The sequence below is a fragment of the Acartia tonsa genome, chromosome 1 (assembly GCF_053477335.1).
Source record: "Acartia tonsa isolate MP-2025a chromosome 1, ASM5347733v1, whole genome shotgun sequence".
NCBI classification, from domain to species: domain Eukaryota; kingdom Metazoa; phylum Arthropoda; class Copepoda; order Calanoida; family Acartiidae; genus Acartia; species Acartia tonsa.
Window position 1 is genome coordinate 61,796,782 of NC_137260.1, and position 27,508 is coordinate 61,824,289.

The following is a 27,508-nucleotide window of genomic DNA, read 5'->3' on the forward strand; positions in this document are numbered from 1 at the left end:
TTTTGTTTACCAGTTGGATGGGAGGGGATAAGGTAAAAGGGGCTAATGGTGAGTATCGTTATTTTAGCCAGCTGCAAGTTTGGCATTATTCACAGAGTAAAAGCAAATATATTTTTGTATAATTATTAGAGAAGTACGTAACATACATACTTAAAAGTTTTTAGAGCAGTCTCGCTAATAACAAGGAAAATCTTTTTTTTGATAACCCCAGGGAACCAATAACGAATAATAAAAAGAAGAAATTGGTTGGCAAATTGGGTCCATTGGTAATTAGATCCATAGCTACTCTATAATTTGCTTTGTCTGTAAGTCTGTCCTTCTATTAAGGGATCTTAAGAGATAAGGCAATGGATGATAAGTTAATGTACACTGTTCAATTATGAAAAACTAAATGGCAACTTCAGTAGATTGAGATTAATGGTTAAAAAGTTGGAACATTAGAACTTTATATAAGTCGACAGATGAGAGAAATAAAACTTTGGGTACAAGTCCAATGTCCCCTCCCTCTCTGATTTAAGCATTAGTTTTGCTATTTTGGAAAAACATATTCTTGTTTTTTACGTTAATATCCATATGCTAATGAAATATTCATAAAACAAGAACACCTCTGTAATTCAGGGCGATGAACGGACAATACGTAAACTTGTTCAGTATAATATATTATAGCAATAATGGTGACCGGCAAATTCAGGGTCCAATTTTGTACAGTAAAATTATGTGTATATTTTTTCAAGCATGTATAAAAGTTTATAATAGTTATTTCTTTCATCGTATTATAAACGGCTTTCCGCGGATATAGAATGAACAATTATAAGATTAAAACCAGTATTTTAGCCCCGAGGTGCCGAAGGCACGGGCTAAAAAAATTATAAGATTTAAAAAAACTGGTTTTAATCTTATGATTGTACATTTTTATATTCGTAGAAAGCTGGATATAATTCGATGCTAGACATAATTTTTTCATATGGATGAGAACCGGTTCCTATCCACCGGATTCGAATGAATACGAGAAAAAAATATTAAGTAAACTTTAAGAAACATTTGCCCTTGTACTTTTAAAACTTGCATACATCTTTGTAGTACTGTTTATTTGTCATCACCGTTTAACAGTCAACGAAGCGTTCGAGATGCTATTTAAATTTCATGGGATTTATGGTTATGTTTTATGTTTTTAAAATATATCCTTCTTAAATAGTTGCTGCGCCAAATACCAATAATTAGGTTGATAAAGATATTATGCATAAGCTTTTATGAGACATTCATAAGGGATGATAGATACTCAGTAGTCCGAGAATGTTTAAATTGGTCATGATCCAAAAATCATCCAAAAATAGGTACTTTGGAAAAACCGGTTTTTAAGGCATAATTTGTTGAAAATCGCCAAATATTTTTTTCTTATCCAAATTGCCACAACCCAATAAAGAAATTAAGATATAGATTATTAATTTCTGTCAATGGCAAGTGGGTTATATTCAGCAATACTATTGTCCTAAACACCCTGTACAATGCATGTTTAACTCTAGAAAACCCATATGTACTTGATATGTGCTGTACAATATTAGACCCTGAAGATGCCTGTCATAAAATCTTATTAAGATATTTATACGTTTATTGTATAGTATATGTAATACAGTTTGTACTATGTTGTGAATAGAATCACGTCCATAAAAATAGAAAATACCAGGGATAAGGGATGGGAAACGTAGGAAAATATTATTTCAGGCCTATTTCAAGCCTAGGCCTATTTCTAGCCTAATAAACCAGTTTTGGGATAGCGCAGTGGTTCGTATAAAATGCTAATGAAAAAGCTGTGTGTGTGTGTGTGTAGATAAAGTATAGAATCAAATTCAGGTAGCTAGTTTAAAGTAAAAAACATAACTTTTTATAAACCTATATATTAATGGCTTTTGTTAAAATGAAGTTTTTTCTCTCCCAAAACTTTTTATCTTTTACTTTGGTAATTTGAACTGTCAGAAAGCTATCGTTGGGTTTCCCTCAGACAGATTTTAGTTTGTATTATTTGCATTTTTATTAATGAGTAAAAATTTTATTTGAAAATTTCATTGCTAATTAAAATTCAAAATAAATAAATAAATATGCACTTGGGTAACATTCTATCAAGTTCTTTGGATACTATACTGGATATAATGTAATGATATATCTGTACTGTGTTGTATTGTACAAAAATTAGGGTTAAGGTGTTGTATCAACTCCGTATTAAATTTTTAAAATGCAAAATACAACATCTAATTTATAAACTACCAAATGAAAATTCGTAGCTACCTTCTTTCCAAAAAAATAATCCCGTTATTTTTGTTTTTTCTATGTGGCCCTTTTTTAATGTTTAACTCTAAGCAGATTTAATAATTAAACTAATGTGATCTAATGTGGTAATACGACAACCAGACGGACGGGCAGTTTACAGAATTGCTACGCTGTGACTTATCACAACAAGCCCTCTGCACTAATCCCCATTATATCACCATGCACCTCATGACCGACGGTGACCCCGCTATCCAGCAGTCAAACTGGCCTGCCTAAATATGGGGAGGGGCACGAACACGCAGCTATCACGCGCCCCTCACACAATTATATAACCGGGAGGCGCTGCCTCCCCTTTTACCACAGCTGCCCCCTCAGCCTGTCTACCACCGTGGGGCTAAGCCCTTGTGCCCCACACCCCCTTCAAACCTAACCATTGTTATAATCTGTTGTATATAAATAGTAAACATTCATTGTAAATATTATTCAGTTAAATATATAATTTCTGTATGACTAAATCCTGCTAGTTTGTTTTGGTAGAATAATTCAAGGCTAAGGCTCGTTGGATTCGCACTCGCAACCCTGTGAGCTGAAACGTTCGGCTTACCACATCTTGGTGTCAGCATGTTTCAATCGAGCCTTACAGAAATTAGCCTATTCTACCTCTGATTGGACCCTTTGGCAAGTAAGGGAACAGTCAGCCGCCAACTGAGAAGCCAACTGACCTGTGAGTTGGCCTTTTTAGGTCGAATTTCCATCATTTTGAACGCAATATGTGGGCCTTTGGCCTACGGCAAGCAGATTTAGCCTGCTAAAAGCGCCAGTTACGGCGCTTTTTCCGTACCGTGTAGGAGTAGCGCTAGGTGCGCAGCCACGGTAATCGGATAATTTAGCTCAAACGGCTACAAAACTGAGTCTAAATTGGCAAGTGTAGCTGGGACAAGCCCCAGGACACCCAGGCCAAACCTACGAGACGGACAGCTAGGTGCTGGTCTCCCTGAGAAGGCAATGTGTGGCTGCGAAGCTTCAGCACACAAGTAAGGCCTACCACTGCGACGGATAGCAGAATTTGAGCCACAGGCACGGCAGGACGGGACATTCCCTGCCGCTGCCTTCCAGGATTCGAACCCGAGGCGCTGCAGGACGGGCCATTCCCTGCCGTCATCTTTCGGGATTCGAACCAGCGGCGCTGCAGGACGGGACATTCCCTGCCGCCGTCACCCCTCTGAACCTTGCAGGACGGACATTCCCTGCTGCCAGTGCTTCCAGAATCACACCTAGAGCTCCTAGTGATAACAACACATAAGTGTGTATAAATGTCAACCAAGTGATAAAAAGAAATATAAAATTGTTGACCCAGTGATAATTGATAAGCTCTAGTGATTCGAAGCTACAGTCTAAGCCACCATGGTAAGCGATACTACCATAGCTGCGGTTCGGCCACCACCGAAGTTTCTGCCAACCCCAGCCGAACGGGAGGCCCCCTTGTCTCAAGGGCAGGACCTCCACTTCCCCTGCCATATCAGGGTGAGGTTTCCCACTCCTGACCCTGCCCAGCACGTACAGGTTGATGCCATGGTCGATTCTGGCAACCGTGTACCAGGGTCTGCTGTAATTTCTGAACACCTCATGCACGCAATGGGCGTGCAACGCATGTTGATTCCAGACAACACCCAAATCCTGACTGCTAACGAGGAAGGCCAGCCCCTCCAGGTAATAGGAAAATTAAAAGAATTATATATGGCAGTTTCACACACCCTTATACTCCATCTGTACCACGTGACTGTGGTACGGAATCTCTCACACCCTCTGAACCTAGGAGGGTATTTTCTCAAGGAGTTCGGAACTAGGCTCTGTTTCGACATGCAACCCCCCTGCTTGTGGGTGCGTGGGGAGTTCATCCCACTCCGTGGCGTCCCCATCGACCGGGAGACCGCCGAGAGAGAGTTGAGTTACGAGGGGCCTCTGCCAGGCCCACTGCCAGAGCAGCCGCGTGTGGTCGAGAAAGGCACGCACTGGGTGGACACTAGGGTTGGGCCGGATATCCGGTGTGGCCGGATATCCGGCCGGATATCCGGCCATTTTCAATATCCGGCCGGATACCGGATATTGAAACTATCCGGCTGGATATCCGGCTCTATAATTTTTTATACTTTACACCAAAAATCTCTGCTTTTTAAAATTTTAAATGGCTATAATTTTCTTATTATTGAAGCTAGAAGAACATTTTTTCTGAACAAGTTTAACTTTATGTAAATTTATAAAAGATTTCTGAAGAAATTTTTTTTTGCTACTTTAGTATCTGGTAATTTGGCCGGTTATCCGGCCGGATATCCGGTAATTTTGCCGGATAACCGGATATTTGCCGGATATCCGGCGTTAGCCGGATATCCGGCCGGTTACCGGATATCCGGCGTTTGAAATAAGCCGGATATCCGGTATCCGGTATCCGGCCAAAAAAGTATCCGGCCCAACCCTAGTGGACACTGCACTAAACGCCCATAGGGGGACCAACCTGCTAGCCATGGGGTTGCCCCAAGTGCCCAAGGTGCCGCTGGAGAACCTGCCAACGACGTTTCCTGAGATTGCCAGCCCTCCAGAACCGATCTTCTCCGCCGACACCTTCATCAACGGCCAGCCGTGTCCACCTGGCCCCCTCTACCTGGGACCCCCAGCCATTCAGCCAGCCGAGTCCGAGTCCAGACCCGTCAAGTCGCGGTCTGATGCACCCGGAGCCACACGCAACTCCCAGGAATCAGCCTCTCCCGGCGCCGTGCCCGTCAAGTCGTGGCCGGCCGCCTCCGGAGCCACGCATGGCTCCGCTGACTCAGCCTCTCCTAGCGCCGAGCCCGTCAAGTCGCGGCCGGACGCCCACGGAGCCCAGGCTGGTCCCAGCGCCCCGGCCTCTCCCAGCGCCGAGCCCGTCAAATCGTGGCCGGACGCCCTCGGAGCCACACCTGGCTCCGACACGCTAGCCCCTCCCGAGGCCGAGCCCGTCAAGTCGCGGCCGGTGGGACCCGGAGCCGAAGCTGACCCCGCGCCAGCCACGTATAGGCTAAGCGCTGTCACTCCAACTGATGGCCAACCACCCCAACTTCGCACGGCCAAGCAGGTGGTCTTGCCTGGCCGCGGCGTCATGGCTGTCCCTGTTGAATTAGTGGGGCACCGTACTAAGGATGCCATCCAACTAGCTGCCCCAGAACAGAGGTTTGGGGAGGATCTTGTCATCCCAGAAGGCCTGTATGCCCACAGGCCTGGCTCCGCCAGCGTGTTTCGAGTGCTGGTGGTAAATGAAGGGGAGACGCCCCTCCTGCTGGACGCTGGCCTCCCCGTGGCTGGGGAGCTGGTCAAGCCTGACATTTTAGAGCCTGTTGAGCCCCCAGATATGCAGGAGCTGTGGGAGGCCCTTGAGATGGAGGAGAACGAGTTCCTGCGCAAGGACCCCCTGCTCAAGAAGGAGGTCTGGACCATGTTATCAGAGTACAGGGACGTCTTCTCCAACTCTACCCCTGGCTGCACTGACGTAGTAGAGCTGCAGCTGCGCCTCAAACCAGGGACCCAGCCGATCCGCCAGAGATTTAGGGATCTGAACCCGCGGCAGGAGGCTGAGCTGGAGAAGCAACTGGACACCTGGCTACAAGAGGGAGTCATAGAGCCTTCAGACTCCGCCTGGAGTAGCCCCCTGGTGCCCATCAAGAAGAAGGACGGGAGCACCCGCTGGGCCGTCGACTACAGAGCCCTCAACAAGTGCCTGGAACTGGATAGCTACCCTTTGCCCAGGATCCAGCAGTTGGTAGAGCGAGCGGGAGGACACCGCGTCTATAGTGCCTTAGACGCGGTGGCCGCGTACTACACCATCCGTGTGTCCGAGGACAGCCGGCCCTGCACCGCCTTCACCACCCCCAGGGGCTTGTACCAATGGAAAAGGATGCCCTTTGGCCTTGCTACGGCACCGTCTGTCTACTCCAGATTTATTGCAGGGGTCCTAAACCCATTAGGTACGGCCAACCTCCAGTCATATCTTGACGACGTCCTGACCTTTCACCAGGATACCTGGGCCCACCTGGCTAGGCTCCGGGAAGTCTTGGAAGCCCACCGCAGGGGAGGAATCCGCCTCAAGCCAGCCAAGACCAAGCTGTTTCGAGCCAAGGTGGATTATCTGGGCCACACCCTCAGCCGTGAGGGGATAGCCATGCAAGAGGATTATATTGACCGTATCCTGGACTGGCCGGCCCCCAGCACCCCCAAGGAATTACTGGCGCTCCTGGGGTTCTTTGGATACTACCGCCTGTTCATCCCAGAGTATGCCGACCTCACCTACGAGATGAATCGGCAGAAAACGGCCAAGACCCTGGCCTGGACGCCTGAGATGGAAGCCCAGCTGCTACAGCTCAAGGACAAGTTCCGCCAAGCCCCCATCCGAGCGGCAAAGCCCCAACTAAGGCTGAGCTGCGCGGCAAGGAACGAGACGAGCAGCAGTACGCCAGCCGCTTCGCAGCCCTGGGACTTGACGAGCATGGCTGCCTCACCACCACTGACCAGACCCTGACAGGAGAAAGAACAAGATACCTGCTGCCTTCGGCCCTCCAGCAGGACGCGTTCTTTTTAGCCCATGGGACCCCCATGGCCGGGCACTTTGGAATGGACGCTACTATTGCCCGCATCGCCATGCATTTCTGGTGGCCCAACCTGTCCCGTGACGTCCGCCTGATGGTTCAGACTTGCCCGGAGTGTGTCCAGAAGGTTACCAAGGAAAGGTTGAAGTTAGGAATACATGTGCCCTCCCGCCAGGGGTATCCACAGCAAGTCCTGTTTATTGACCTGGTGGGGCCGCTGCCAGAGACCCCAGCTGGAAATCGCTATATCCTCACCTGTCAGGATGGGTTCAGCCGGTTTGTCAGCCTCTACGCCATCCCCAACAAGCGCACCCTCACGGTGGCTGAAGCTCTGCTGCACCGCCACCTGGCCACGTTCGGATGCCCCCTGAAGATCCATTCCGACAACGGGATGGAGTTTACCGGCCAGGTATTCAAGGAGCTGGCCTCTAAGCTTGAGATTGGCCTGACACATCCACCGCCCTACAACCCGCAGTCCAACCGAGTGGAAAGGTTCCATCGGACGCTCAACACAGGCATGCGTCTGTTCCTAGACAGAGACGACAACAACTGGGAGCCACACTTGCCTGCCATTGCCTTCGCCTACAACACCAAGGCCTGCAGATCCACGGGCGTGACCCCGTTCCTGGCCTACTTTGGGAGAGAGGCCAAACTTCCGGTGGACATGGTGCTCCGGCTGCCAGACACAGAGTATGCCTCGGTTCCAGCCAACGTCCAAGCTCTCCTGCAACGCTACCATGCCGTGTATGACGCCATCCAGCAGCGAGAGGAGGGAACCATCCGGAGGAGCGCGGCCGCCTACGAAGGCACGGCCAAGTACGAGGTTGGAGACTTGGTCTGGTACCTGGCCCCCCGCCTGGTGCCAGGGAAGGCAGCCAAGATTACCAAGAGGTGGACTGGCCCCTGGAAGATAGTGCGGCAAGCTACAGACATCCATTATGTCATCAAACCTGCCTCTCCAACAGCCAGGATCTCGGAAGTCACCGCGCATGTAGGCCGACTGCGCAAATACACTGGAGATGTAACTGCCCATCAGATTCCAACAGACATTCAAGGCGACCTGGACGGCGACGAGGATGCCACCGAGCTGCCTGCCGGAGCTGCGGCGCCGCCAGCTAGTGACCCAGGACAGTTCCCAGTGTACCAGCCAGCCGCCGCCGCCCCACAGCCTAGCGGCCAGGATCGTGACCCGGTAGAAGAGAACCTGCAGCATCAACCCAACGAACCACCGCCGCCGCCGCCAGCTCCAGAGCCACCCAGAGATGCCATCTGGAACCCTGATACTGACATGGAGAACCTGCCGGCCAGCAGCGAGCCTGTAGGAGGAGAGGCGGCCACTGCGATGGAAGAGGCAGCCCCAGAGGACGAAGCTGAAGCAATGTGCCCCCTGTTGATGACAGCCATCCCCATCCGAGTAGGAGCTAGGAGGCCAAGTAACCTGGACCAAGCAGGCGCCCCCATGGAGTTTTATGCGCCTTCCTCCATCGTTATTCCCCCCTTGGGAGCCTCCAGAGTTGGCCTAGGCCTCCGTGTCCAGTTACCCGCCGAGACAGAGTTAGTCCTGCAGACGAGGCAAAATTTCCAGCGACGGGGCTTGGCCGTCGCTAACCCACGGCTGGAAGCCAACCGGGAGTTGACAATGCTGATATCCAACCACAGCCAGACAGAGCAGCGAGTGTCCCGCGGAGCCTGTATAGCCAGAGCTTTCCTCCACCGAGCTGTGCCCCAGGAAGAGCCTGTCCTGCGCAGACATAGGTTGTCGTATCCCCAGGTTCAAGGCCTGGTGGCTCGAGAGCCCCGCAACCCTTGAAGGGGAGGTTGTGGTAATACGACAACCAGACGGACGGGCAGTTTACAGAATTGCTACGCTGTGACTTATCACAACAAGCCCTCTGCACTTATCCCCATTATATCACCATGCACCTCATGACCGACGGTGACCCCGCTATCCAGCGGTCAAACTGGCCTGCCTAAATATGGGGAGGGGCACGAACACGCAGCTATCACACGCCCCTCACGCAATTATATAACCGGGAGGCGCTGCCTCCCCTTTTACCACAGCTGCCCCCTCAGCCTGTCTACCACCGTGGGGCTAAGCCCTTGTGCCCCACACCCCCTTCAAACCTAACCATTGTTATAATCTGTTGTATATAAATAGTAAACATTCATTGTAAATATTATTCAGTTAAATATATAATTTCTGTATGACTAAATCCTGCTAGTTTGTTTTGGTAGAATAATTCAAGGCTAAGGCTCGTTGGATTCGAACTCGCAACCCTGTGAGCTGACACGTTCGGCTTACCACACTAACACCATTTATATTTATTTTTTCGTAGCAGACGAAATCATTATTTTTTCTAGAATTGTCTGCTTGTAAAATTTCCGCCATCTGTGATTTGGGCTTGTTTTGTATCAACCAATCACCAATTGGCTCCGTCAATTGTTGATTGGTTGATACAAAACAAGCCCAAATCACAGAACACTATTGGTTTAGAGCGGTAGCCAATATGAGCCGTCCGCCAGTAAGGTCATTAAATTAGGCAAATGGTAAAAGTTGCATGATCCCTTTCAAAACCAGGCCGAGACCTAATTTATGGCCAGGTTTCCTATCCCTTATCCCTGGAAAATACAGGGATCTAAAGGAAAAAGACAATGGAAGATAAATTTGAGTACATTCCCAAGGATGATAAAAACAATTTTATATCTGTAAATCAAAAGTAATGGTCGAAAAAATGCTTTAATTTCTTTGGTATTTGGGTTCAAGCATAATTTACAGTTCAATGTCCTAATCTGACAGTATTGCTTATATCATTACCGATCAAAAACCAGACTGACAGCCAAATATACTTATATGGTAACCTCTCTACTTCTTAGGTTGAGATAAATTCAAAGAGAAATACACTATTGGTCCTTTTAATTTCATTATTAGTTTTAACAGGTAAGCTTTGCTTATTGAACAAAGATAACAACATCCATAAAAGCGTAGCATAATAAATTAGATGTAGGGTCAATAGCACAGAACACACCCCTCCATATTTTGGAAATAAAACAGGGGGTGGGTAGCTTTTTTTTTAGTTTGATTGATTATTACTTTAAGTTATCCTTTATTGGGTACTGGGTTACGCAGTGGGGTAAGAGCACTGCAAGCTTATGCCCTGCAGGGTTAGGAACCCCGTAGTAATTAAGCATAGGAAAAAATACTCTCCCCCTTAATTTGTTATTAAAATTGAAAGGAAAGAGGGGTTCATTGCGCGATAAGCTTTAATGAAAAGCAGCACTTGAATAATATCTGGTTAAAATAAACGTACAGCCATATTTATTATGATTATAGAGTAGCAACGTTTTCAAGCTTATAAATATACATTATCTAATTATCATTATTATATTCAACAAAACTTTATTCAGGTGGTCTGTTAGGTTTTATAGTGTATGTTTTATCTACACTAAAGACACCTGCAAGCAGTATATTTGTATTAATAGGTAATTCTTTTTATTATCATTAGGTTAGGTTAAGTTATATTGGATACAGGTTTATGGCACCGCAAAGCATCTAATATTAGAATACCAATCAGTGGTTTATTTGTATTGATAAGTAAGTTTTCAATGTTAAAAATAGGAAGGGGGGTGGGAGTTCAATGCTCGAAGAGCACTTTGTAGGAAAGCACCACTAATGACATTCTTTCGACGATATATGTAATTTTAAAAGTTTATGTTGTCCACTAAATGGCTTTAATAAAAAGTGTTCATGGCTTAACAGACAGATAAACATCCTACTACTTTCTAGCATATATTGTATATTAAATATCTTTGTATTAGGAGGAATTGATGGAATACAAAACAAAAGCATTGAAGTTATAACAGGTATTAAACACATTATAAGAACTTAATTTTGTTGCGTTACCCTAAAATTTCTTAGTCTATCACAGAAACCATCTCTCCATTAGTTTGAAATAATAGAATAGTTTAATTTCTTCTGTTTATTTATTTCCTTGGTCAGGTTAGGTTAGGTTATATTGGGTAATGGGTAGGTTAGTAGAGCATAGGTATTAGTTCCCGTAGGGTTAGTTGCCTCCACACTGATTGGGCAGAGAAATCACGCCTTTTCTACATAATCCCAAACAAAACAAGGATGACAACATCCATAAAAGCGAACCACTGAAACGGTAGAACAAACGGACATTAACACTTGTATAGTGTCAGAACTGAATAATCAGAATATAAAAGAATGCGAGTCGAAGCAAAATTTTATGTTTTGTTGAAAAACTGCTTGATACAGGATAATGTTTATGGACATAATTACATTTTTAGGACTTGATTATAGAGTTGCTTCGCTTATAATATTGTAAACGGATAATTAGATCACATAAAAATTTGTTGTTAAAAAGTAGAAAAATCAACATGTTTAAAATGGACGTACGGACATTCTGGTAATGATTATAGAGTTGCTACGCTTTCTAAATCGTACCTAACACTACAGGAATCACCATGCAAAGTTTGAAATTGATAGGACAATTCTAACATGCCTAAATTCTATCTAATAAGCTATATATCTCGGACGGAGGTACGGACGGACCGACCCTAACTATAAAAAAGCTGGGTAGGGGAGGGGAGGTGGGGTTAAGGCCTTGCTTGATAGGCACTTGAAAGGTGGAAACTTTTTTTAATCCTATTTTAGAAAATGGTATCTGTAAACCTGGAAGTATACCTGACCTGCCAGAAGGGCGCTACGCTGGTGCCAGCTCAGTAATCACAGTCAACTTAAATCAGATTTATCCGGGTATGTATTTTTAAAAGTTTTCGGCCTGGTTTTAAACTAATTTTTTTCTTTTTAATATCCGCAGAAAGCTGTCTATAAAACGATGAGATGTGATACTATTAACTATCTTTGTATATTTGTAGAAGAATATGGAATGTTGAGTTTTGAGAGAGAGTTTCTAATCTACTGTGGGGGTATGGATAACACTGGAAGGTAAATCATTATTTTAAAGTATCAGGGTGTCTGTCTGTCTCTCCTCTTGGATCCTATGTTTGCCGTGTCTACGTTGCGGATCCACCTTCTAGCAGTAGCTGGGGCCGGGGGGAAGCCAAGAAGCCAAACACGTACAATCTCCAAACCTCCCAAAATGTCTGCTTGTAGTAAAGGATCTCGCTAACTGATGTACCGACATGATTATTCTTCAAAGTGTAGCTTTTAAAGTAGGAGGATAAGTATATTGTCTATTGTCTTGTCCCTTATTCCCTGAGTGTAACTAATGAACACGACGAAATTAAATTTGTACAATAACTATAAAGTATTTCAGCGAGTAAGGTACCAGCAAGTATCTCTAAAAGCGAAGCTTTTCTATAAGTAGGGTCGGTCTGTACGTCCGTACGTCTGAGACAGATAGCTTTTTTCGTTAATTTAGGCATGTTAGAATTGTCCTATCGATTTCAAACTTTGCATGGTGATTCCTGTAGTAGTAAAGTATGATTTAGAAAGCGTAGCAACTCTATAATCATTACCATTTTTGGTATACTGATTCATGGGACAACAAAGTACAATATCATAAGCAAAGCAACTATATAATCAAGTCCTAAAAATGTACCTAAGTATGTCCATAAACATTATCCTGTATCAAGCAGTTTTTCAACCAATTTACTCACAATTTTGCTTTGACTCTTATTTATTTGTATTCTGATTATTCAGTTCTGACACTATACAAGTGTTATTGTCCGTTTGTGCTATCTTTTCAGAGCTTCGCTTTTATGGATGTTGTCATCCTAGTTTTACATAAAATGAGCTACAAAAATGGATCTAGAATATGCGTGGATATATTGACAGGGGAAAATGTAGGTTACATGGACCTCATGTATTGATCAGTTCGTTCATCCAGTTGGAAAGGAGAGGAAGGGTAAAGGGTGTAATTGTGGGGTATCGTTATTTGCCCAGCTGCTAGTATCACTATATTAGAGTAAATTAAAATCTGGTGCAACATCAAAGTAATATTATATTAATTGTTGCAAATAATAATTCCAATATCATTACGGAGCCCTGTATTTTATCGGGCAGAAAATAGCCTACCACCGATCGAAAGCCTTGAATTAAAAAATAGAATAGCCTGAAACCATGCCGAAAGCTAAAACATAATCATTTTCGTAGTACCCAAAATCTTAATCAATTTAATAGGTTTTAAAAAAGCCAACACAGTTTAAAAAATGTTTAATTAAATAAGACAAGTTAACGATACAAGTAATAGGTCGATTCAATAATTTAAACCACGAAGATTCAATATTTGAAAGACATTTTCTTCTGAAGAAATGTCCTAACTCCTCCCCCCTTTCCTTCCTGAGGTGGATTCTTAAAAAAAGAATTGCCCCACTAATCGCTTAGTGGGGAAAAATTGTTTTCGTGAAAAATCCTCCAAAATCACATTAAAAATCTACAAAAATTTAACAAAATCATATGTTAATAACCCTTCTATGATTTTGTTTAATTTTTGTAGATTTTTAATGTGATTTTGGAGGATTTTTCACGAAAACAATTTTTCCCACTAAGGCATTTTTTTAAAGAATCCACCTCTGAACAAATGCAGGAAAATAAATTGTGTAATTTGAATTAATTTATTTTCCTCTCATCAATCTGCAAACTTTTAAAACTCGAGAATGCACATTTATTCTAGTCTTACACATTGAATAATTTAAATTGTTGAATTTAAAGGTCTAAATTGAACCATATTAATCTCAGATAAGTTTTTTATGCCAAAGAATGTATAACTATAAAGAAACATACTTCTTTGATGATTTTGTGATTCCTGTGATCAAGGTGAAATATTGAGATAATACCTATTAACTTTATAACTTCCTTTAACTTTTAAGTATTAAATGCTTTCCAGCATTTCTAGCAATATTAAAATCCTATTTTTTATGAAAATTTCAACTGAAAGATTGTTTTGTTTTCATTTATACAAGTGTAATAATTTTATTTGAAGTTTAATGTCAGATAAATGTGACGAAAACACGTCCACCCACAATTAAACTTTTGGGAAATTTTAAATTTTTATGTAAGGTAAAATTTAAGGATCTGTCGATCTCAGTGTCAAAAGTGATAAGACAACACACGATAAATTTATCTCCACATCACCAATGATGAGTATAAAAATTACCCCTTTAGTAGATTAAAACTGTTGGTTGAAACTAGGGTTGGGCCGGATATCCGGCCATTTTCAATATCCGGCCGCATACCGGATATTAAAACAATCCGGTTACAGGATATCCGGCTGATTTTTGACGTCAAATATCCGGCCGGATATCCGGTAATTTGCCGAATATCGAACGTTGGCAAGATATCTGGCCGGAACCGGATACCCGGCATTATAAATCAGCCGGATATCCGGCCAAAAAGTATCCGGACCGACCCTAGTTTTATCAATGCCAACAATAAGATAATGCTATACATACAACTTTGGGTACCAGTGTAATTTACAATTCAATGTCCTTTCCTTTCCTGATTATTCTATATTCATTGCTTAATATAGAATCTGTGATTTGTGACAATGAATATGAAACTTGTTTGTGATTCATCTAACAAAGTTTCTGCAATATATGAAATCAAATAGAGATCGACGTGGATCTTTATTAAGATTTGTACAACAAAAATTGTTCTATTTCGTATTATTATCTTTGCTCATAGCACAAAAGTTTCTCTATACTTGAAGCGTGGAGGGGAGGGTTAAAAAGCCTAAAACTATACCAAGATTTTAATTTACAAATAAATTTTAGATAGTCTGAAGCTTTATTTAGCTATTGAAAAAATCCTACTACTTTTTAGTTTTACTATCATGTTTATGAACACCACAACCACCGCAGCCTTGCTGTTAATACGCTGTCGTTTAATACTTCATCTGCAGCTATCTGTAATGTCTGTCTGTCCGTCTATCTTTCTAAAGCTTAAGTTCTCGGTAACCTCTAAACCGATATGATTCTACTCTTCAGAGAATATACCAAGTGGTCTTTGGATGGTATGAGGCTATTTTCTCGGGGGGTTGGACACCCCCACCCCCCAAAACATAAAAATCCTCCATAATTTATAAGAGGAGTACTTCCAAATACCTTTGGGACGAAGCCCTTAGAGGCTAGGGGTGATCCACTAGTATATGATAAGCCGTACAAAACTTTATAATGTGACATGACATCCAGAAATGTCATTTTATATAGTTATAGGAAGTTTTCTACAAATATATATTAATGTTAGTATGTGTGAATAAGTCAAACGAATAATTTGATTTATTACAATGTTTCCTAATCAAACATGTATTCACTGAATGCATAGCATCTCTACAAAAGGATCTTTAGGGATAAGACAATGGACGAGAAAAACTTTATCCAAACCACTATTTGTATATAAAAAATCCTCTTCTGTAGATATGGGTATAGTACATTTCGTGGCAACGCCTCTTAAGGGGCGTTTCGTCCTATTTTCACAATGGCCTTCGATAGGTTATTTTATGTTAGGTTAGTTTATATTAAGTTAGGTGATTGCCCAGTAGGGCTAGGCAATTGGCCCCGTAGGGTTAGAGCCCCCCGCAGGGGCTAGAAATAGGAGAAAAGCTACTGTGAAAATACGAAGAAACGCCCCCTGAGAGGCGTTGCCACGAAAGGGACTATACCCTCAGACAGTTTTTATTAGTTGAAAAGCTTGGACACTGTTTGTTTGTACAATCAAATCTAGATTTTTAAAATAGTCCCCATCATGTGTAGGCCAACATAACTTTGGGGACCAATATAATTTCTTTGTATGTATTGTTCCATGGCTGGTATCTTTGATTCTTGTATTGAGAAAAAAAGTTTATTACTAATATAATTATTTGATTTATTTTTAGGATACAGAAAACTTGCTTTGCATTTTTGTTTGAAGAAAGGTAAAGCAATTTTACTTTTTAAAACAAGGATGACAAAATACATAAAAGAGAAGCTAACAAAATTTGAAAAAAGGGAAATTATTATATAAAATTGTATTTAGAAAACTTAAGCATATAACAGAAGACGAAGAAAGTCCCTCAAAAAATCAGTATGTAACGTCATAAAAACGAGGGATTATCCATCTCTTTTTTAAAGGTTTTATTTCCCACTTATCTCTTTTTATGACGTAATTTCTTCGTCTTCCTATAACACCTTTGTTAATCATCCTTGAAATCACATCTTTAAAACAAACTTACTTACTTTCAACTAGTATAACATGACTATGCAACACTAACTTGTTTATACCTTATCGTCTAAAGAATCTTCATACAATAGACAAGGTTTATTATCCCTATATGATATTCTTAGGATATGGAAAGTGTTTCCTAGCTTACTTTGGGAGACTGCCTATCCTGCTTATCAAACTATTGAAGGTATATATTATCATCACATGTGCAAATCTACTCTCTAACTCTAATAATTCTTAAGAATAAAGTTTGTATTATTGGCATTTACTTTAAAAGATTTTCTGTTTTTAAAAAAATATCACGAAACCTCTCCACCAAAAAATTTTGTTAGATATAATGAGAGGGATATCTTATCTGAAGACCTACAATTTTATAACCAACTTCTTAATAAACTAAAGAGTAATAGAACCACATTGAAAAGTTGGAGACCATAAATTTTTGGATTAAATTCTCTATTTTTATGAACACAATAAAATATTATATACATTACATTTTAAAAATATTTTTATGATTTAGGAAAGTTTTTAATAGCTGGTGGCTTGAACGGACAATCCTTACAAACCTTGGATAGGTGAGAATTTATATTTTACACATGATATATTTAAGTTAAACCACCCTTTTTATAGGAAGTAACAGGATGTCTGCCTGTTACTCTGAATATGTGCAGAGTGTAGCTTAAGATCTCGATAACCGCTGGATCGACATGGTATTTTTTTTTGGTTAAATGGAAATGATATTTCCTAAACCGCCACTAGAATCTTTTAGGGGCGTAGCCACTAGCAAAAAGTAAAGGACAGACGTATTTTTACATAATTAAAAACTCTGTCAGCTTATGTGTACTAGCGGCTTCGCTCCTAGCCTCTAGGGGCTTTGCCCCAATAGGTAATTTGGGCGAAATACGTAAAAGGACCAAGGAAATCCCCTACAAAAAAAGAAGAAAAAAAATAGTTTTTTTTTGTTTTTGGGGGGGTTGGGAGTGTCCCACCCCCCAAGAAAATAGCCTAAGACCACCACAGGATCTGTAGGTATATTCCCTGAAGAGTAGAATTCGATCGGTTTAGTGGCTACCGAGATCTTAAGGGACGGACGGACGGACGGACGGACAGACAGACAGACGGACGGACGGACGGACAGACAGACAGACATCGTTCTACTTTGTATTATAGATAACTGTATACCATATAACAATTTCTTTTAATTCTTTTTTATTTTAATAAAAGAATTGAAAATATATTTCTAATGTTGAAATGAATGTTTAGGGTTCAGATATTCTCTGATGGTGGGTGGAAGGAGGTATCCCGCATGGTAGCCCCACGGGCAGGTGCCTGCGGGGTTCAGTGGTTAGGATACTTTGTCAGCATTGGTGGGGGCACTAACTCTATTTACAGGTCAATCTTTTATATTTAAGAAAAGAGATAAAATGCATATGTGTCCATTAAAATTCTGAACGGGACAAGTTTTATAAGGCATTGAGAAAATTTATTTTATGGGGGTTATTTTTCTTAGGACAATTTGTCTTGGGAGGGTAGAGGAACAATATTGACCCAGTGGGTAGCAAGATCCTTCGGTACAATTAAACAGACAGACAAACAAACATCCTGTTACTTTTTATAAAGATTATTAAATTTGTTTTAGTGATAAGACGTACACAACAATACAAGTCTACAGTTTAAAGCATGATCAGGTATTATAGATTTAGTGTAAGCACAGCATTATATATAATTAGGAAATGTCCGACTGACTGACGTTCAATTGTCCACCTGCAAAGTTTTGATTTGATAATTGAACATGGATTCTTCATACATTATATAAAATTTTGTGATAATTGTATAAACTTCAGCTGATTAACAAGATTAATTAAGTCCATGTGTAACTAAACTTAAGTATACATTGTGACACACGAACATACAGACGAACGGATTATAGAATTCCCTAGCTCCAAATTACTGCGAATCTTCGAAAAACTGCTATGCTTGTTATACATCTTTATGACCAATACATATATTTATGTATATTTTGTCTTTACAAAACCAAATTGGTTTGGTAATATTTCCTTTCACTCAAGCGTACTTATATTAGATCGATATATATCAATATTTAGAAGAGTTAAAGTAATATGGACAAAAAATTAAAATCACTAAACCCCATTTTAAGCAGTTCAATGGAGAAGGCAATGGCCAATAAATTTATGTACATCCCCAATGATAATCTTTTCTGTCATTAAATGGAATGTTAATCAAATTGCTTATCTCAAGATAATATATAGTTAAAAAGTTTGCACACTGCAAATTTGAACTAGTCAAAAAAGATTCAATCAAAGAATGTAAATTTTTTAAGCCAATAAATATTGAATACATGTTGTTAAATCTTTTGATACAGTAAAATGTTCCTAACTGTCTATTTCAAGTTACAATACAACTCTTATTTCATTTTCTTTCAACCATTTCCTCTTTTGCGTACAAATGCGTACAGGAAACCACCATGTATATTGTGTAGAATGCCGCAATCAATTATATTTGTTTACTTTGACATGGTACACTCAGATAATATTTACACATGTATGCGGATATACAGATTATACAGGGTGCTAAACATGGTATACTCAGATAATATTTACACATGTATGCGGATATACAGATTATACAGGGTGCTACACATGGTATACTCAGATAATATTTACACATGTATGCGGATATACAGATTATACAGGGTGCTACACATGGTATACTCAGATAATATTTACACATGTATGCGGATATACAGATTATACAGGGTGCTACACATGGTATACTCAGATAATATTTACACATGTATACAGATTATACAGGGTGCTACACATGGTATACTCAGATAATATTTACACATGTATGCGGATATACAGATTATACAGGGTGCTACACATGGTATACTCAGATAATATTTACACATGTATACAGATATACAGATTATACAGGGTGCTACACATGGTATACTCAGATAATATTTACACATGTATACAGATTATACAGGGTGCTACACATGGTATACTCAGATAATATTTACACATGTATGCGGATATACAGATTATACAGGGTGCTACACATGGTATACTCAGATAATATTTACACATGTATACAGATATACAGATTATACAGGGTGCTACACATGGTATACTCAGATAATATTTACACATGTATACAGATATACAGATTATACAGGGTGCTACACATGGTATACTCAGATAATATTTACACATGTATGCGGATATACAGATTATACAGGGTGCTACACATGGTATACTCAGATAATATTTACACATGTATACAGATATACAGATTATACAGGATGCTACACATGGTATACTCAGATAATATTTACACATGTATGCGGATATACAGATTATACAGGGTGCTACACATGGTATACTCAGATAATATTTACACATGTATACAGATATACAGATTATACAGGGTGCTACACATGGTATACTCAGATAATATTTACACATGTATGCGGATATACAGATTATACAGGGTGCTACACATGGTATACTCAGATAATATTTACACATGTATACAGATATACAGATTATACAGGGTGCTACACATGGTATACTCAGATAATATTTACACATGTATGCGGATATACAGATTATACAGGATGCTACACATGGTATACTCAGATAATATTTACACATGTATGCGGATATACAGATTATACAGGGTGCTACACATGGTATACTCAGATAATATTTACACATGTATGCGGATATACAGATTATACAGGATGCTACACATGGTATACTCAGATAATATTTACACATGTATACAGATATACAGATTATACAGGGTGCTACACATGGTATACTCAGATAATATTTACACATGTATGCGGATATACAGATTATACAGGATGCTACACATGGTATACTCAGATAATATTTACACATGTATGCGGATATACAGATTATACAGGATGCTACACATGGTATACTCAGATAATATTTACACATGTATGCGGATATACAGATTATACAGGGTGCTACACATGGTATACTCAGATAATATTTACACATGTATGCGGATATACAGATTATACAGGGTGCTACACATGGTATACTCAGATAATATTTACACATGTATGCGGATATACAGATTATACAGGGTGCTACACATGGTATACTCAGATAATATTTACACATGTATGCGGATATACAGATTATACAGGGTGCTACACATGGTATACTCAGATAATATTTACACATGTATGCGGATATACAGATTATACAGGGTGCTACACATGGTATACTCAGATAATATTTACACATGTATGCGGATATACAGATTATACAGGGTGCTACACATGGTATACTCAGATAATATTTACACATGTATGCGGATATACAGATTATACAGGGTGCTACACATGGTATACTCAGATAATATTTACACATGTATGCGGATATACAGATTATACAGGGTGCTACACATGGTATACTCAGATAATATTTACACATGTATGCGGATATACAGATTATACAGGATGCTACACATGGTATACTCAGATAATGTTTACACATGTATGCGGATATACAGATTATACAGGATGCTACACATGGTATACTCAGATAATATTTACACATGTATGCGGATAGTACAAATATTACTACAAATATTTTTGCGGTTCCCCTTATTATGAAATAAATTGAAATGAGGTGGGTCGGTTAGGGCACCCCAGGTATTGGCCCTGTAGGTTTAGAAACCCCTGCTAGTGTTGGGCCTAGTAATAAATAATTTAATTTATTTCAAAGGTTTCAGTGCTCGATAGGCACTTACAGTTAAAGCACCTATGAGGCTATGATTATAATATAGATTTCTACATTGAAGTCCCTTTTTTATTTCTTGTTATATCTTTAATTAGGGCATGATATAATCGTCTTATCGATTTTAAACTTTGCGTTATATATAATTCCAGTTTCACTGAAAATAATGCCACTTGAGAAGCCTAAGATAAAACACCCTGTATAAATTATATTTGCTCTTATTTACCCTTTCCACAGGGATATAGGAGGATAATAATATTAAATTAATCTTCATCCATTTATTTCCCCAATATTCACATTGTATGCAAAATGCAGAATTTTGCAGTTTTTGGCTTTTTTAGAGTATCTATCTATTTCTTTTCTTTTGTTTATTATTTTCCAAAACCAGTGTCTGCCGGTTATATTTACATGTGTATAGATTGATGGAAGAGTAACCACGGAATTTGCCAGGTTGGAGTACAGAAACATGACTGAAAACATCCATAATTAACTAAACACAAAAAAAACTCGTATATTGACAAAAAATCAATAAAAAGTTAATAAAAAACGATTGGCTAAAAGAAAGAAAAAAGACAAAAGTATAACAGTTATTTCGAATGATAGAAAACAAGAAACTTACATAAAACGCTGATATGTCTTATGTTGCAAAAAAATCGACAGACAAAGAAAGTTGTATATATTTAAAAAATCCGCAATTTATATTAAATAGAAGCATAAGAAAAAGAATTTATAATAAAGCATATTGTCCTTTATCCTACAAACCATATTTTGTTGGTTTCTTTCTCTTATTTTTCATGGAACCTGTTATTTTTATAAAGATAGTACATCTTATACATTAATTATATTTATATGCAGGCATGCATATAAATAATATGCATATCAAAACCAAAAATATTATGCATGAATAGTATAAATAAAGAATGATAATTATGGAAATAATATAATTCAGAAAATACTAGTTTAGAAGACATGTACTTATTTAATCTTACTTTTAGGTTATCCATTAAATATTTATTATTGGAGTGAATACTGAAAACTTAATTATATACCTAAATAGTAATCTTATTTTTGTTTATTGTAGTGGAGAGTTTTGAAAAGCCCCGCAAGTTTTGGTGGTATGAATAATGGAGCATGTATTCAAACTAATGATAAATCCAGGTACAGGTTTTGCCACGGGGGCGCCCAAAATTTGGACACCTTATGATTTTTATCAATCATTGATTGTATGACCTATTTCTAAGAGTTCTAACAGTCCTTATAAAAAGGGCAAACAAAGAAACAAATGATTGTTTTTTTTCTACTTCAAACTCTAAAATCCTCCCTTTTACCCCCCCCCCCCCCCCTCCCAAATAAATAAAATGCTTGGACGTCCATGGACCTATTAATTTTCACCCAGCATATTATATAATTATAGATATACCTACAGTATACGTTACAAAAAATGACCGGTTTTTAAAATGGTCTAGCTCCCCCTGTAATGAAGTTGTAACCCTATTTTTTGTATGTGTGATCTTTATATACATGTATAATGGTGTTTGTTGGGGTAAAATAGATCAAAGAACATTTTCCGACATTCAGCAGGCTATGAAAGAAAATATTCAAAATGAAAAAAATCCGACCCTAATGTATTTTAATTGAATTTTGGTTAAGCCAAAAGAATCATAGATTTTGAGGTTTGATACATACTTTTTGGGCTCAGATGACTTGTATGAGAGCTAGGAAGTCGGGTAGGGTGTTTATGGAAGCAGAATTTTATGCTAAAGATAAAACTCGACACAACCCCTATGCCTAATTCAATTTTACTATGTGATTTTTCGGCTTAAGTAAAATTTACTTTAAAAAATAAGGGTCGGAATTTTTTCATTTTTAATTTCTTCTTTTATAGCCTGCTGAATGTCGGAAAATGTTCTTTGATCTAATTTACCGCAACAAACACCATTATACATGTATATAAAGATCACACATACAAAAAATAGAGTTACAACTTCATTACAGGGGGGACTAGACCATTTTAAAAACCGGTCATTTTTCGTAACGCATACTGTATATAGTAGATATTATGTAGTTCCACTGATTTTCTGCTGATGTATTCTTTTTCTAATTCTAATAATATTTTTGAAGGAGCATTTAAAAGTGAAGTTAAAGCATTTTAAGTTTAAGCGATTTTTTCTGTCCATAAGAATGGCTACTCTATTAAAATCAGGAAAGAAGGTACATTGGATTGTAATTTATACTTAGCCTTAAAATTTTATCAACATATTTTCTCATTTCTTCTACATTTAAAAAGAATTGTCATTTGACTTTTTATGCGCTAATGTAGATGATTTTATTCTTGTCTACATGAATGTATTTTTTACCTGTAAAACTTCAATAAATGATAAAAAAAAATGCTGGATAAGTATATTTTTGAAGTGCAGAAAATCAATTAAAACTTTGTGCAAGCTAGCAAACTGCAGACAAAAGAAGTTCATCATATTAAAGGATTGGTGTATGAAATCAAAAAAAAATTTTATTAAATTTTATGCAATTTTTTACTATTTCTTTATACTGTCAGCAATTTTTTACCTTCTTGTCTCATTTAGATTATCCTTATAATAAGGTAACATGATGTGTGTTTGTCCGTCTTTTTGTGTCTGTATGTTTGTACCGAATGATCTCGCTAACTGCTGATTCGATCGGGTTCTCCTTAACAGAGTAGCTTCATATAGGTCTTAGGAAGGATTATAACTATTTTGGGGGAGGGTAGTTGTAGTTCTCCCCAGAGAAATCGACAAATATAAAAAAAAACGCCGCCCTTCGGACAAATTTGCAATTAGCTATCATAATACATAATACATAACTAACACAATCTAGCGGCAAAAATAATATTTTTGGTAAATAACACAGATTTTAAAAAATACTACTACTATTATACTTTTACAGGGATAAGGGATGGGAAACGTAGGAAAATATTATTTCAGGCCTATTTCAAGCCTAGGCCTATTTCTAGCCTAATATACCAGTTTTGGGATGGCGCAGTGCTTCGTATAAAACGCTAATAAAAAAGCTGTGTGTGTGTGTGTAGATAAAGTATAGAATCAAATTCAGGTAGCTAGTTTAAAGTAAAAAACATAACTTTTTATAAACCTATATATTTATGGCTTTTGTTAAAATGAAGTTTTTTCTCTCCCAAAATTTTTTTATCTTTTACTTTGGTAATTTTAACTGTCAGAAAGCTATCGTTGGGTTTCCCTCAGACAGATTTTAGTTTGTATTATTTGCATTTTTATTAATGAGTAAAAATTTTATTTGAAAATTTCATTGCTAATTAAAATTCAAAATAAATAAATTAATATGCACTTGGGTAACATTCTATCAAGTATTCTTTGGATACTATTAAGTAGTGATATATTTGTACTGTATTCTATTGTGTATTGTACATATATTAGGGTTAAAGTGTTGTATCAATTCCGTATTAGATTTTTAAAATTCAAAATACAACATCTAATTTATAAACTACCAAATGAAAATTCGTAGCTACCTCCTTTCCAAAAAATAATCCCGTTATTTTTGTTTTTTCTATATGGCCCTTTTTTAATGTTTAACTCTAAGCAGATTTAATAATTAAGCTAATGTGATCTAACACCATTTATATTTATTTTTTAGTAGCAGACGAAATCATTATTTTTTCTAGAATTGTCTGCTTTTAAAATTTTCGCCAATTGGTGATTGGTTGTTAAAAACAGGCCGATTCTTATTGGTTTAGAGCTATAGCTACTTGGGAGCGTCCGCCAGTTTGATAGTAATTTTTAATAGTTGCAATATCCCTTTAGAATCTAGGCCGGGACCTAATTAATGGCCAGGTTTCCTATCCCTTATCCCTGTACTTTTAGTATAACTACAGTTATAAAGATTTTTTTACTATTTTTGGAAGGAGATGAATTGGAATGTAAATCAGAATAGTTTCCAAAGTTTTATAATAGTTATTTCTCGCAGCGTATTATAAACAGCTTTCCGTGGATATAGAATGTCCAATTATAAGAATAAAACCAGTTTTTTTAGCCCCGAGGTGCCAAATGCATTGCCTAAAAAACTGGTTTTAATCTTGTGATTGTACCTTTTTGTATTCGTAGAAAGATGGATATAATACGATGCTAGACATAGTTTTTTCGTATTAATTGGCTTTGAATGATTTTATCAATTCTTTATTGGTTGGCTCAAACAGGATGTACATCAATTTATCGTCAATTATCTTAACTCTTAAGATTTCTGTTTTTATTTAGAGATATTCTTTTGGTTGGTGGTACTTCAGATAGATTGGTAAATAGTATACAATTTCTTAAAGGTAATATTTTAAAACAAACAACCTTACCACTTCATATTATAATACTAGGCCCCTAGAGACCTTTAGGGTCTTTTGAGGAAAGGGAATAAGGTTAAGTCGACCCTGTTATATATCTCTCATGTGGTTGGAGGTATCCTCTCCAAAAACTATTAATCCTTCCATATACCAATGATAAACTTCAATGTATAGAAGAACCAGCGACCCAGCAGTTGGCTAGACAAACAGACAGACACAGATACACACAGATAGCCATCCTGTTACTTTTACATATGGATTTATAGGAGATATAAAACCAAAGATGATATATTTAGGTGGTGTAGTGACCCACAAATCATTGGATATCAAAGCTCCCATCTCTCATTTACCACAGGTAGCACCTTTGTCTGTTTCTTATGACCAGGAAGGATGGGGATATTAGACCTTGGGATCTACTGCAGTTTACGGTAAAATATTGCTACTAAGCAATATTTCCAAAAATCTATGAATTTTAAAGGCTGCTAGCTGACAAACGGCTGATCATACAGATCATGCCCGCACACTGTTTCAAGCGGCCTAAGAAGGCCTACAAACAATCTGAAATAGCCATAAATCAATAATGCATAATTATCTCGCAGTGCAGAGAAATGAGCAAAAGGGCCTATTTTACGCGTTTTTTTTCTTAGGTTAAGCTTTCCCTGTGCATAATTGGATCTTGGCTATTCCAGATTATTTGTAGGCCTTCTTATGCCGCTTAAAATGGTGTGCGGGTATGATCTGTACGTTCAGCCGTTTAACAGCTAGCAGCCTTTAAAATTCATAGATTTTTTGGAAATATTGCTTACCAGCAATATTTTACCGTGAACTGCAGTAGATCCAGACTTTGAATTACACTGGTACCCAAAGTTGTTTGATCACATTATATTATTTGTTTGTTCAAAAGAATATTGGGTTCTCTTAATAAATCAACTTAGGTCATCTGTCATATACATTGAGAGTGGGGGTAGGCATTGGTATTACACTGGTACCCAAAGTTTTTAAATCACATTATCTTATTTGTTGGCCTAAAAACTTTGGGATTCTTGAATGTATATATTTAATATACATACACAAGGCGTAGTTTTGTTCATCGTCATTTTGGATGAATAAGATACCTTCAGTAAATTACACTAGTTCCCAAAGTTTTAAACCCCGTTATTTCATTGGTTGTCTCGAAAAATGAATCTTAATTTAAATTTCAAAATGGAATATTTTGTTTTTAATCACTTAAGATAAATTTAGATTTGTCTTATCCTTTTTTTCTAAAAAAAAAACTTCTTCTGTTTTAGATTGGAATGCTGGATGGAAAAATACTTGTAGCAGGTGGTAGACAAAATAATACAGCATCCTCTGCTCTACAGATTCTCAATCAAGTAAGATTTTGATGCACTTTAATTCCCTGTATAAATGAGTTTCCAGCATATAATTTACTTAGTCCGTCTGTCTGTTGGTCATGCTTGTTTATCCTTTACAAAGGTTGAGCAATTTTCTGTGAATTACAGAATACTCTCGTTATCTTTGGTTTCTTCTTTATAATTTACTTTGCTGGATGTTGTCATCCTTGTATTTTTGATATATATTTTAGGCGGAAGGTTTGTCAAACTATGGAACAATGAATACAAGACGAGAGTTAAGCAGCTCTGTAACTATTCAAAATGGATTTAATCTAGTTAAAGATTATTGTGTACTATAATAGAAAATATTTGAATAATATTTTGCCTTATTTATTAATATTTATAGCCGTTAGCCCTTTTTTTGTATGTTAGTTAATAAGTAATAAATATATTTTTTTGTAATTTCGTTTTTCTTTTTATATTTTGTAGAGATTTCAGAAATACAAACGAAAACAAGGATGACAACATCCATAAAAGCAATGAAATGGCAGGAGAAACGGACATTAACATTAACAATAGTGTCAGAACTGAATAATCAGAATATAAAAGTGTAAGAGTCGAAGCAGAATTGTAAGTAAATTGGTTGAAAAACTGCTTGATACAGGATAATGTTTATAGACATATTTACATTTTTAGGACTTGTTTATAGAGTTGCTTCGCTTATAATATTGTACTTTGTTGTCCAAGGAATAAATATACAAAAAATCAGATTAAACGGATAATTAGATCACATAAATATTTGTTGTTAAAAAAGATGAAATATCAACATGTTTAAAATGGTAATAATAATAGAGTTGCTACGCTTTCTAAATCGTACCTAACTACTACAGGAATCACCATGCAAAGTTTGAAATCGATAGGACAATTCTAACGTGCCTAAATTAACAAAAAAGCTATCTATCTCGGACGGA

The 27,508-nt window shown here is 38.3% G+C and overlaps 1 protein-coding gene across 1 annotated transcript; it reads left to right on the plus strand.

Annotated features, from left to right (window-relative positions):
* Positions 1 to 212: 212 nt before the first annotated feature.
* Positions 213 to 26,896, plus strand: LOC145328386 (uncharacterized). Its single transcript, XM_080172027.1, has 16 exons — positions 213 to 266; positions 9,753 to 9,816; positions 10,284 to 10,358; positions 10,695 to 10,739; positions 11,554 to 11,655; positions 11,778 to 11,847; positions 15,737 to 15,775; positions 16,185 to 16,249; positions 16,580 to 16,634; positions 17,323 to 17,451; positions 17,699 to 17,747; positions 21,946 to 22,022; positions 25,127 to 25,188; positions 25,500 to 25,558; positions 26,493 to 26,576; positions 26,789 to 26,896. Exons 6-16 carry the CDS (start codon positions 11,789 to 11,791, stop codon positions 26,894 to 26,896), a joined length of 786 nt encoding a protein of 261 aa, XP_080028153.1. The 5' UTR covers positions 213 to 266; positions 9,753 to 9,816; positions 10,284 to 10,358; positions 10,695 to 10,739; positions 11,554 to 11,655; positions 11,778 to 11,788.
* The last annotated feature ends 612 nt before the right edge of the window (positions 26,897 to 27,508 follow it).